The 12,338-nt window shown below is 36.9% G+C and overlaps 1 protein-coding gene across 2 annotated transcripts in view; it reads right to left on the bottom strand.

Moving 5' to 3' along the window:
- nlgn2b (neuroligin 2b) overlaps positions 1-12,338 on the bottom strand; it is a 74,040-nt gene that overhangs the window by 11,225 nt on the left and 50,477 nt on the right. For both annotated transcript variants that reach the window (XM_029447802.1, XM_029447803.1), the window contains one exon: positions 1,879-2,064. In XM_029447802.1, the coding sequence (XP_029303662.1) occupies positions 1,879-2,064 (186 nt within the window). The remainder of the gene's footprint in view (positions 1-1,878; positions 2,065-12,338) is intronic.

The following is a 12,338-nucleotide window of genomic DNA, read 5'->3' as shown; positions in this document are numbered from 1 at the left end:
AACCAGCTGTTCCACATCCGAATCACTTATCTGCATTGAAGGAAAAAAGTTCAAATGCGGAAATGGTGCCGAATAAATTCAAGAGACATCTCGAGACAAACACCGTCGGTAGCCAGCAATGATATTGAAAACTGTGAAGGACGAAGAGAAGTAAATTAATCAGATAATGATGTCATGTGTTTTCTTCATTGAAAGGCTAAAATGTGAGCATTTTTTCTCATATTTTTTTACAGAATGCAAGAAATATGCATAACTAGCATAATTAATTTCTATTCATTGTTTAATTAAAAATTTATATTTATCTGCAAATCTGCGCAGCAACATGGCTAAAAACAGCTGATTTCTTTTTTGGAGTGACTGAGGCCTATATACGTTTTCATTCAACTGATTTGGTTATTATTTTTATTTTTATTTAATCTTTATTTAACCAGGAACCATGGGGGTTGGGGTTACCAAAATGTGGGTGAAAATAGTTTTTTTTTTTAACAATCCTTGCTTTTATATTCATATTAAAAAGAAATCACTGGAAATGTTTTCCACCCCTTAAATCAAATGTTGCACCAGTGGCGTCTGCCTACATTAGTGAGCATCAGACATGTGAACTGAGAACTCTGAAATGTAGCTTTTAGAAGCAAGATTACAGACCACAAGAGCACTTTTGCTCATCTATTAAAGGGATGGAATTCGCAAATGAGGTTATGTTTGTTTTCGGCTCATTATGTCTGTCTGTCAGCAAGATTACTGGAAAACTACCGGCCAGATTTGAACTAAACTTGGTGGGCCAAGAACCCGTTAAATTACATGCAGACACACAAATTAAGTTTCACTTGGGAATTTGTGCTGCATTCATGTGGTGGCCGAATAATCAGCAAAATGAGTTACCAACTGAAATAAGTACGTAAACGCCCCGTCAAGTTGGAACACCAACACATTTCATGGCTCACGTTTGCTTATTTCTTCATTTTCATGCAAACACTAAAAACACTCTGAGCTAGAATTAGAAATATCCTACAACATATGTTCTTTATAGTGACCATGTTGTTTCTACACTGAAGTCAGAAGAATGACTTCTAAAGTTGGAATGCAGAGAATGCAGCATTGGCCTTGGCGGAGGTCTGCACTCTCACAGCGCCTTTCGCATTTTAAAGAGCATTTTATTTTTGGTGCAGTCTTCACTGAGACACATGTTGTTAACGTGTCCGCTGAGAATCACCAAAGTAACATTCAGAATAAACACTTCAAACCATGTACAAATATCAAATTCACTAATAAAACTCAGTATTATGATCATGTATATAATACAAATGGGAATAATGGTCTTCATTGGAAGTCCACGCTTATAAAAGTATATATATATATATATATAATATATATAATATATATATATATATATATATATATGTATCTATTCCTAAAGCCTTGTCCAGACAGGATTAGTTTTATTGGAGAAGGAAAATTCTGTCAAAGCAGTTCAGTGATTTCAGTCCTTCGTGGAATGACGTTCTTTGGGATTATTACAGGGCTTGTGTCCCAAGGTGAGTAACGGCTTTAATAACCTACTGTATTCAACCATCTGTCGACTCCAGCCCTGTCCAGATTGACAATCTGGTTTCCCTTCAAATTACTCAATCTTTACAGTTTTGCATGCTTATTGAAAAAAATATTGTGCAAAGAGTGGATGACTCATTTCTGAATATTGCATCCCTTCACTTGGGGGAATAATAATGGCATATATTTTTTATCTGGTTTAGGATATTCATTACAATGACTAACATGCTCCTTGAAGAAATACACTACCCACACTGTCCTGAAATGTTAATCCCCTTTTGAGCAGGATATATGACTACTAATGTGACAATGACAGTTAAGGAACCTTACCCTCGGAGTGGTGGGAGAGGATGAGAAGGTTCACACAGGCAGCACCAGCTCCCGAGCCAAAGATGGTGATTCTTTCTGGGTCCCCTGCAAAGTGGCCAATGTTTTCATTGAGCCAGCGCAGGGCCTGGATCTGATCCAACAAGCCATAGTTCCCCTTAGCAGACTGGTCCCCTGTGCTCAGAAACCCTGCAGGGTAAATTAGAACAAACACAGAGAGGAAAATAGACTGATTACTGATTATGGAGGAAAGAGGAACAGGGAAGAAATTCAGGAGCACAGGAAACATAATCCTGTGTGTTTGTTGCCTTTAAAAAATATCCCACATATACAAGAAGATGGCATCCTGTCATTGTCAAGAACCTCTCAGCCTCCAACTCATTGCAAGCCGGAGGAGATTTCACACAGAAAGCTCACCAAATTACTCATGTTTTAATACCCACGCTGGAAATACAACACAGTTAAGAGAACATGTCAGCAGAGAGAAGATGGAGAGCAACAGAAGGCATGTTTCACCTACTTCCAGGACACACATTTACACAGTAGGTGCACACCCACAACAAGATAAAATAAACTGAACAAAATGTCTCTCACACACACACACACACACACACACACACACACACACACACACACACACACACACACACAATTCTTTGTTCTTATGATAGGGAGTTACAGTACATGTGTTTCCGGCAGCGTCACACTGCAGGTAGCAGAGCTTTTCAAGATGTTAACGGTTTGGATGACTTCAATACCCAAAAAACCTCTAGAATGATTTCAGTAAACTGCATTCTGCTGAGATTAGTGGCTGTTGGGGCGGAGGATGTGTTAAAGAAAAAAAGTATCCACCTCCAAGGTGGCCTACTCATCTCTTGAGTTTCTCATATTCACTGTGATGCTTAGTTGTATATTATTAGATTTGTTTTTGGACATTAGTTGTACCACTTCTTGTGCATGAGCAGAATTTCCCAGCAGTGCCCATAACCTATACCAGAACATCTGTTTTTCCATAACATAATGTAAGAATTGGTGTTTTTGTGATTTAGCAGCACTTAAATTAGAGCGCAGTTCACTTAACGTTACACACCGCTGTCGTAAATACGTCTGACCTGCAGCCTTTTATTTTGTGAACGACTAAAAACCAGTCTGAGATTGTCCAGCGACCTCTTGCTCCGCCACGCTCTCCTCTTCGCTTCCTCTGTCAACGTGCAACTTGCAGAAGAAACAAGCTGTAAACACAACACTAACATATTATAACTTTTTCAAGTTATAATCTTTGGATACAATTTTCATCATATCAAACTCGATTTCTGGTTACTGTATATGGCTGGCATTTACTCTGCTATAGCCTTAAATAACTGTAAATGTGTTTAGTAAATACTGTAGTTATATCTCTTTATAGCAGCCTGCATTCTCAGTCACACAGTCCGCCATTCCCGCAATGGATTTGAAAGTGTTCAAATGGCAGTCAAGTGTGTGTGGTTAGAACTGAATAGTTATTCATAATCTGGAAGGCAGACAATACCATCCACATTTGGTTCTACACCGTACATGCTGTATGTCACCTAAATTAGCATATTGGTTGAATAATAAATGTTTAGTTTTTCAGGGTTATGTATAGTATAACCACATAACACAGAGCACTATACACAAAGTCCTGGTGTCACAGGCAGTGTGTCCTCATACACTGTGTTAGTTAGGATGTGTTTCTCTAGGGAATAAATCCACATTTTAGTGTTTTTAGTGAATAATTCAATTCTATTTCAGTGGATTGAAAATGAGTAAACATATTCAGTTTATTCTAAAGACAGTTGGAGCGAGTGGCACAGCCATTAAGGAAAGTATAAGGGGCACAGATGACAGATGGTAAAAGAGGACAGTCAGCATGTTTTCAAGTGTGTTGAACAGCAAATTAAGTTTTATTGTTGATGATTATAACGTAAGTGATGATGATGGTGGTGATGATAACCTGCCAAATTGACCTTTCTACAACAATCAGCGCGACACACACACGTGTCTCACTCTTCACTGTACTTACACTATAGCTAACAACACTCAACAAGCCTGGAGTGTTTTTGGCGGGTTCACCTGGATTATGATTCATGTTACAGTGTCGTCCAAATTATGGGCTTTTTGTTATTTGGGTAACACTTAATGTGTTCTAATCTGTTTATGGCACTTTTTTATTAAAGCTGTAAACACTCATAATGCTTTATAACAACAATCACAACACATTATTAAGCATTGTATAATGATTTATAATCTCAAGTATCATAATACTTCATAAATGTTCACTAATATTTAAGATTTAATGATATTTCTTTCACTTCACTAAAAGCACCCAATGACCACTTAGAGTCTAAGTGGTCATTGGGTGCTTTTAGTGAAATGAAAAAAAAAATGCATTATAACAGTTATTATACTTATCACAACTATTGGAATTATAATACTCTATAATACTTGCAACATCTTTGTGTGATGAGCAATTATGAAGTATTATGATATTTGACCTTATAAGTCATTATAAAATACTTTAGAATATGTTATTAATGTTATAAAGCCTTTTGAATAATGATAACTATAATTATACAGCTATAAGCAGATTAAAACACATTATACATATGTTTATAATGTATATATATAAATATATATACACATTTATATATATATATATATATATATATATATATATATAAATGTATATACTGTATACATAAATGTATATATATATATATATATATATATATATATATATATACAAATGTATATATATATATATGACTGTATATACTGTATATATACATGTATGTATATACATGTATATATATATAAATGTTTATAAATATTTTGGCCTATAATAATTCATAATATCATAATAACAACGCTTAATGAACAAGAATATTACATGCAAAACACAAAAAGGAAGACACTTGTTGGCCGCAGTAGCATTATAGCTTTGTGCTTACTTTTCTATGTATGGACCATATTTATTTGACCTTTACATAGAAACCATGCTTCAGTAGATCCACATGAACAGCAATAATTATTTCTTGAATCGATTAAGGTAAACCTCTATTAAAATGTTCACGTGTCTGTGACTTTATCTGCATGGATGTCCACCTCGAGATGAAAACACCTCGGGCAAAATGTGTTCATGTCGGTCTACAGACGCAGTGACCTCGATGTGATACTTACAAAACAAAAACATAGATGCTCAGGGCAGCAATGTTTGCTTATATTCTTTCAGAATCACAACTCATGTTACTTGAGAGAACAAATGAATGTCTGATAGTTTCCCAGTATGCAACCACAAATAGTGACCCAGTCTTGATTAAACAATAATCTTTCTTCTGGTCTAATGATTATGAGTTAATGATCATGAGAGATCGCAGCCTAATAAATTGAGTTCTAGAGATAACATGATTGACAAATGTATAAGAAACCACAGCATAGTGCAGTGATAAGTGTTGGCTGGGTTATTAAAAACATGGAAATCTTGTTACTTTAAAATTTAAAGTAACAAGATTTCCATGTTTTTAATAACCAATGTCAATGCTACATATGATTTAAAGTTTAAATCATATGTAGCAAAGAATTACCTTGAAAACCTGTTGTTGTGAAATTGTATTATCCTTAGATCATCCCAGCAATTGACTGGCTCTTAGTCTGAAGTGACTCTGACCTGCTAACGTATCAGCTCTGACCTGTGCCACTTATCAGAACCACGGGCATGTGGAAGTGTCTGCTCCGTGGCATGCCCAGCCGAGAGCTGAGCATGCCTGCCACAGTTGCCTGGCAACTGTTCAGAGCTTCGGGCAAAATGATATGGACAGACACTCACAAAAGCACTTGCATGCACACATTCGAGTACTTCCATATTCCAGTACACAAACAGAGAACACAAAAACAAAGCACACACTCGCAGTTTGTATGAACGAGCATGCTAGCCTGAGCTAGCGCTTCTTGTCGCTCTCTTTGCAAGGGCAACATGAAGAGAGGAAATGCGGTTTATCTTCCACCATTGAAGTCAAACAAGTTCCATCTTCTTCTCTTTCTCTTTCAGTAAGTTTTCTTTCTGATCTCCCTCTCCCACCCCCCCATCTGCTGAGCTGGGCTTCCTACTGACTTTAGCGCTGAGAGCAGCAATTTATGAGGCTGAACTCATGCATATTCAACACTTGCTTTAGGTAACGGCCAAGCAACTATGAGGAGAGTCATCAACCTCTAAGTAAAGATACAGGCTGGAGACAGTGAAATGAGTGGATGAAAGAAAACAGGAGGAGTGGTGAGCGACTGATGGAGGGAAATTTGAAACAGAAATATTGAAAACGTATTGTATCACGCTGTGTCCTAAAAATAATAATTAAAAAAATAAAGTTAAAAAAAGGTTCTGAAGACGCGCCGGATAATAATTGCTGCTTCCGCTCATGTATCTTTCCTGTCAGGAAAAATCTTTCGAAAATGAAGTCATGAAAGCATAATGCACGCTACCACTGAATGCATACAAATAAAAATGGTAGAAGCACTTAGTGTTTCTCTAATGTACGCTGATGAGATGAGTCATGGTAAAAGCCATTATCCCTTATTGATATTGTATTGCATCCGCAACAGGAAGATGTATTACTACAGAGCATTTACACATGCATCAGAAGGAATTGTTCTTTTAATTTTTGAGAGAAGAGAGGTGCGTCATACAAAAAAAGGGCAGCAACTCCACACCGAGAGGATATTTTTCAGTATTTCAGTAATATTTAGTGTCCTATAGCTTTATTCAGTACATCCTCTCTCTGTGCAACCATTCACAAATCCACAGTCCAGAACTGAAGTGCAGTCAGTCATCTGTTTGACTACTGAGACGCGAACATGCATCTGCAGAGTCATTTTCAGAAGTGAACAGAGTGACTGCAGTGGGTCACTGAACATATTTCTGTGAAGAGAGAACACGAGGAGGGGGTTCGAGAAGGAGAAAGGGATACAAAAAAAAGAACAGAAAATCCGACAGATATTAAACCAAATATTGCCCAAAGCTACTGTCAGATCGTAAATGACAGAGAGGTGAAAGGAATATATTGAAGGGCATATTATATAATTTCACTGTGACGTCACGCAGCAGATGATTAGAGATGTCAAAAATCAGATAGAAGATATTGACTTTTTATACACACACAGCAAAAGGTGATTGAAGAGAGGAAACAAAGCAATGTTTCCGTTTCTGCGAGTCACAAAACGAATCAAGCAAAAGCAGAGGCGCTATTACAAAACAGGAAATAAAAACCTTAGCAGATGGTGAATGTCTCCTGCACACTAGACTAAAGAATCTGTTTTTGACGATTGGAATAAAGTGGATTTGATTATTCAGTACTGTGCAGGCAACCTTGGGGATTGTATGAATGTGGCCGTGGTATCTCTGTACCATACCTGTCAACATTGGAATTTCAAAATAAGGGACATTTTCTGGCGGACTCTGTCCATACCTTAACAGCTCTCAGCCACCCAGCCCCCATATAATGTAAATGTAAACACATAAGGGACGGGTATATACATTCAGGAAATACATGTTTATTTAAAGTATGTAGGCCTATTACTTGTTCAGACATGTTTATAAGATTTATGTATTTTCTTTATGAGTTATTATCCTCAATTTATTTGATGAGTTGTGTGGCTTTTGTTTCCCCCGACGAGGACTTCCTTGCGATGGCAAGTCGGGAAACATGTCCGCTACACTGCGACTGAAATCATCGCAGAAGCTGAAGACTACATTATTTTTGGCGCAAAGCATCGACATCTTTCCCTCAGCTTTGGTTTACCTCTGACACAGTTCTTGTCACACATGAAGTCATTGACAGTGTATGTGTTTGTGCCTCGTGCTTGGACGATTTTTCATGCTAGCGAACATCGCTTATTCCGCCGTGTGCGATGCTAACATCTGAATGGCATACTTTACGACTCTGCTTTTTAATAAATAAGGGAAGGTCTCCTCCCATTTGTCTAGTTACTTGCATACAGTTTTAACTTGTTTGGCAGGTACAACTGCGTCTCCATCTATCTCCCGTTCACTGTGACTCTCATCCATATGTTTTCGTCTTCTTCTGTGTTATTGTTCCTGGTTTCCTCTTCTAGTGTGTTTACTGGCGGATAACGTTTTTCAGCTAAAGTTAAACAGAATACTGCCACCTGCTCTACCGGAGGCCACTTTACACTTTTTTAAATTAGAGCTATTTTTATTTTTGAAAGGTTAAAAATACGGGATAATTACGGGAAAAACGGGAGGGTTGACAGGTATACTCTGTACCGTACGCAGTAGGCTATTACTGGTAACTCATTTTGAAAGATTTTCAAAAGTTCTTCTGTCAATTACCGACTCTGATGTACAAGTTAGTAACTGATCACAAAATGTCCAGAGTTTGTGAAAGAGCATGTAGTTTGAGTTATAATGAGTTTATCTGCTAAAAACAATAGGCAGAGTTTTAATGATAACACTTTTCTGTGTAAGACTCAAAGTGTAAAGCATTGCTAGCACCCCCTGGAGGCTGTTTCCATTTTATTTACACTATAAAAGTGTCGTATGATCATTTCCATTCTTTGATTGACACATTGGTGAATAGGGTCATTATTTTAACTCATAGATGTTACCATGACACTTCCCCAGTATCCTAATTAAAATAAAACAATTCTTTATTGTGTTACAAGGTTTCTAAAATTGTATATTTAAATATGCAAATGATGCTGTAATAAATATGTTCTATATATCTTCATATATTTCCAGAACAGAAATCTGAACATTGGATAAAACCAGGATCAAAATTCCTGTTTCGTTTGTTGACATATTAGAGTCAAAGGTTTTTACTGAGAGGATTTTGGAATCTCTTTGTATCATTACATAAATCAGACAATACTGCCAACAGCCATAAAGAAATATCCATTTTCACCATGTTTTTAGTCATAAAATGTTCTATAAATCAGGATATTAATTATATATGAACGAACTCCTCTGTAAAAACCTTCAGAATATAGATAGGAATGAAACTGGAAAGTTTGGTGTATGATAGCACTACTGAAGTGGAGATTTCTGTCTCGGAGGAGAAAAAGGGCTTCTGATATATGTATTATAAAATTCCATACATTTTGCAAAACACTACAGGTGAATAAGGTAAAAGTAACCCAGTTGTATTAAGACAATTATTTTTGTATTACAAGTTTTCTGAAATGTTATGTTTAAATATGCAAATAAAGCATTATCTAATGCTAACCTTTGGTGAATTTCCAAGAAATCTAGAGATGCAAATAGACAAATTTAGTAAAATAAATACCTAAATGTGTGTTTTGGATGCTTTATTCCCAGTAGTAAGAAAGAAGACATGTTATGGAAGCAAAATAGCCCAAACTCTGAAAACTGATCAGTGCATGAAAAAACATTTGTGACTGTAGTGCCTCGCCTTAAATCTCCTTGTTGGTGCTGGAAGCTCAATCTGAAGAAGTGCTGGCAGGTCAATTTCAATTATGTATCACTCTGTATGTCAAGTATATCCAGAAATGAAATTATATTGTAATTGGGCTTCCTCCTGCTGAACTAATGTCATTTCAGCACACCGCCCATAGGCTTCCAATGTCATTGTATTTATTACCTTACTTATGTCACTCAATTTTTACTCTCAAAGGTCCAATAAAATGGTACCAAGCTGTGCAGTAAAACCAGGCTGTCATGCACATTTGAAAAGCAATGCGTCAAACATCACAATAACATAAAGACGTTTCCAAGCTTTTCAAAGAAAGATTTCATTGATGAAAATCAGTGAGAATTAAGTTTTTTACAACGCTGAATAAAAGAAAACAGAACTTTTAATCACAAAGCTAATTATATAATAATAACCATATTATAATAAGCATCATTAAACTAGTCACATGACGGTTAATGTTCCATAACTCTTTATAAAGTCTAGCGTAATTGTACATTATTTACATTGCATTATTAACGTTAATAAGCGTTAAGCCTGGATAAATAGCGTCATATTATCTGGTTACAACATTCTTTAGCTTATATTTGTTTAAAATGTGGGCTAATTGGCAGCATTAATATGCCGAATAAACTACAAGCAATTCCCCTTGCTGAAGTACCCATGGATGTACAAACAGTTATTACTGGATTACTTTGATAGTGAAGAAAACTTTTCTATAATTGCCAGTTGATATTTTAGGGACTCAAGTACTCCAGAGACCTTGACCTTTTGGGTTTGGTTGTGACACTTTATGTGGTGTGTGAGATGTCGAGCATCGAGTACAACTCGCTGCGTTAATTATCTTCCTTGTATTTGATTGGTCCAGCTGTGCAGCTGGCTGCCAGGCTGGGCGGCAGATTGGTGTCAGTTTCACTCAACATACCTATAAGTCATTAGTGCTAAATGTGAACTTTGCCTATATGATGGAAGCCACTGTTCTCGGCTACAACCTGAAGCCTCCAACACACGACTTCACCAAAGTGAACCTTTGCAAATTTTTTGCACAAAAGTACCACTTCTAAAAACTGTACAGCTCTTTAATTATATTATTTTTTCATGCTTGTATTGTGATTTTCTTCTGTGGAGCTTTCATTTTTAATTCAGATATATTGTACATATATTTATAGCATTTGTTTCATATTTTATTGTTAGTTTCTTCAATTTGTTTTTTACTTGTTTTTATTTTCTATTTAATTTTCTCTTGCCATGTTTATGTTATCTAGTAAGGATGCCACCTGGGCGCCTCCCTAGGGAGGTGTTCCAGGCACGTCCAGCTGGGAGGAGACCCCGGGGAAGACCCAGGACTCGGTGGAGAGATTATATCTCCTCACTGGCCTGGGAACGCCTCGGGATACCCCAGTCGGAGCTGGAGGATGTGGCCCGGAGAAGGGAAGATTGGGGTTCCTTACTGGAGCAGCTGCCCCCGCGACCCGACCCCGGATAAGTGGTAGACGATGGATGGATGTTTATGTTATACACCAATACACCGAAGCAAATTCCTTGTATGTGAAAAACTGTAGGGGCGGGGAAAGAAGAGTTGTGGTTTGCTTGCCGAGTGGGAACATTGTGGCTCTGTTTGAGGAGTGGGAGGTGTGTTTCATATCTATTTAGCTGAGTGGTGAGAAGGCAGCAGGCTGAAATTAATTGAAAGTCAAATCTGTGCTGGCTAAAAATAATGTTTACAGCATATACAGTATAAAGGGAAGTTTTTGAGAACAAGGGGCAACACATTTTGATCTAATTCTCATAGCTCACTGGGTTTAAGTATTCGTGGATACTGTTTTTTGATTGTGCTAAAAAGAGTTTTCCTGCTTATAAAATATATATGAATTATATTTATTAAGTAACGGATAAAAGTATGTAACACATAGCGTACATGAACACATTATTTTTGGATACATCATTTTTAATTGATTGATTTGAACTTGATGGGAAAACCCAACTCGGCATAGTAACACAAGCTAAAGGGAATTTTAAGAATTGTACTATAAAATATTCCATCTCAATTATTAATATTATAGTAATAGTAGTAAAAGTAATAGCTAATAGCAGCTAAAGAGACATACTATTTCCTTCAGGAATTGGTGGAGACCAAAACAGAGCTAATGAATGTTAAACTTACATTTGTCAGGTGGCCATAAACATGACTCCAAATGAATGCAAATGTTGCTCTGTGTCTGCTGGACGAGTACATAAGTAATTGCCTGCTCAGAGGTAAGCAATAACAACTTTAAAATACACTGAATGGACAAATTCACAAAGAATGGATTGCGGCCTCTGATTGCTCCATGAATTGCGTATCTGTCCCGTCTCAAGGTCCGATTCAGTTTAATTCCAGCTCAGCGTCAGAGTCTCTTGTGTTTTGCTGTCATCTATGGTGAATGTTTTCGGAGAGCCGGCGACAACAACACTGCCACACTTGCCACTGCAAGTGCAACAAAAGCCCCGCAAGCTAAAAGCCGATAAGAGTAATTTATTAATGTAATCCGCGCAAAAGATGTACAGACGACGAAAATACACTTATTTTTTCTTTTTAAAGAATTGCATAGCTATGAAATTGTCAAGCATATACATATAATTGATTTTAATAAACCAATGCACTTGAAGTTTCCTCTGTGCAGCTTTATCATCTAGGACAGGGGTAGCCAACGCAGTGCCCACGGGCACTTGGTCGCCCGCAGGGATTACGTGAGTCGCCCGCAGGGCATGTTCTAAAAATAGCACTAAAAATAGCATGGAGCGCCGTCTAAAATCTGTATTTAATTGTTTTGCTGGTAAAAAAAAAAAAAATCAATAACACTTGAATTATTCTTTATTTTAAAATGACAATATTGAATATAGAATTTAAAAAACAAAAATGTTTTATGAATATATGAACTCTAACCCTGTAAGCTAAATCTCCATTTCCCTCTTTGCTGAGACAAGCTAGCGGGAACAGCTACGATGGGGCGCTAGGTGCATTTT

Source organism: Cottoperca gobio, chromosome 14 (assembly GCF_900634415.1).
Source record: "Cottoperca gobio chromosome 14, fCotGob3.1, whole genome shotgun sequence".
Taxonomy (NCBI): domain Eukaryota; kingdom Metazoa; phylum Chordata; class Actinopteri; order Perciformes; family Bovichtidae; genus Cottoperca; species Cottoperca gobio.
This window is presented reverse-complemented; position numbering and strand designations above follow the sequence as displayed.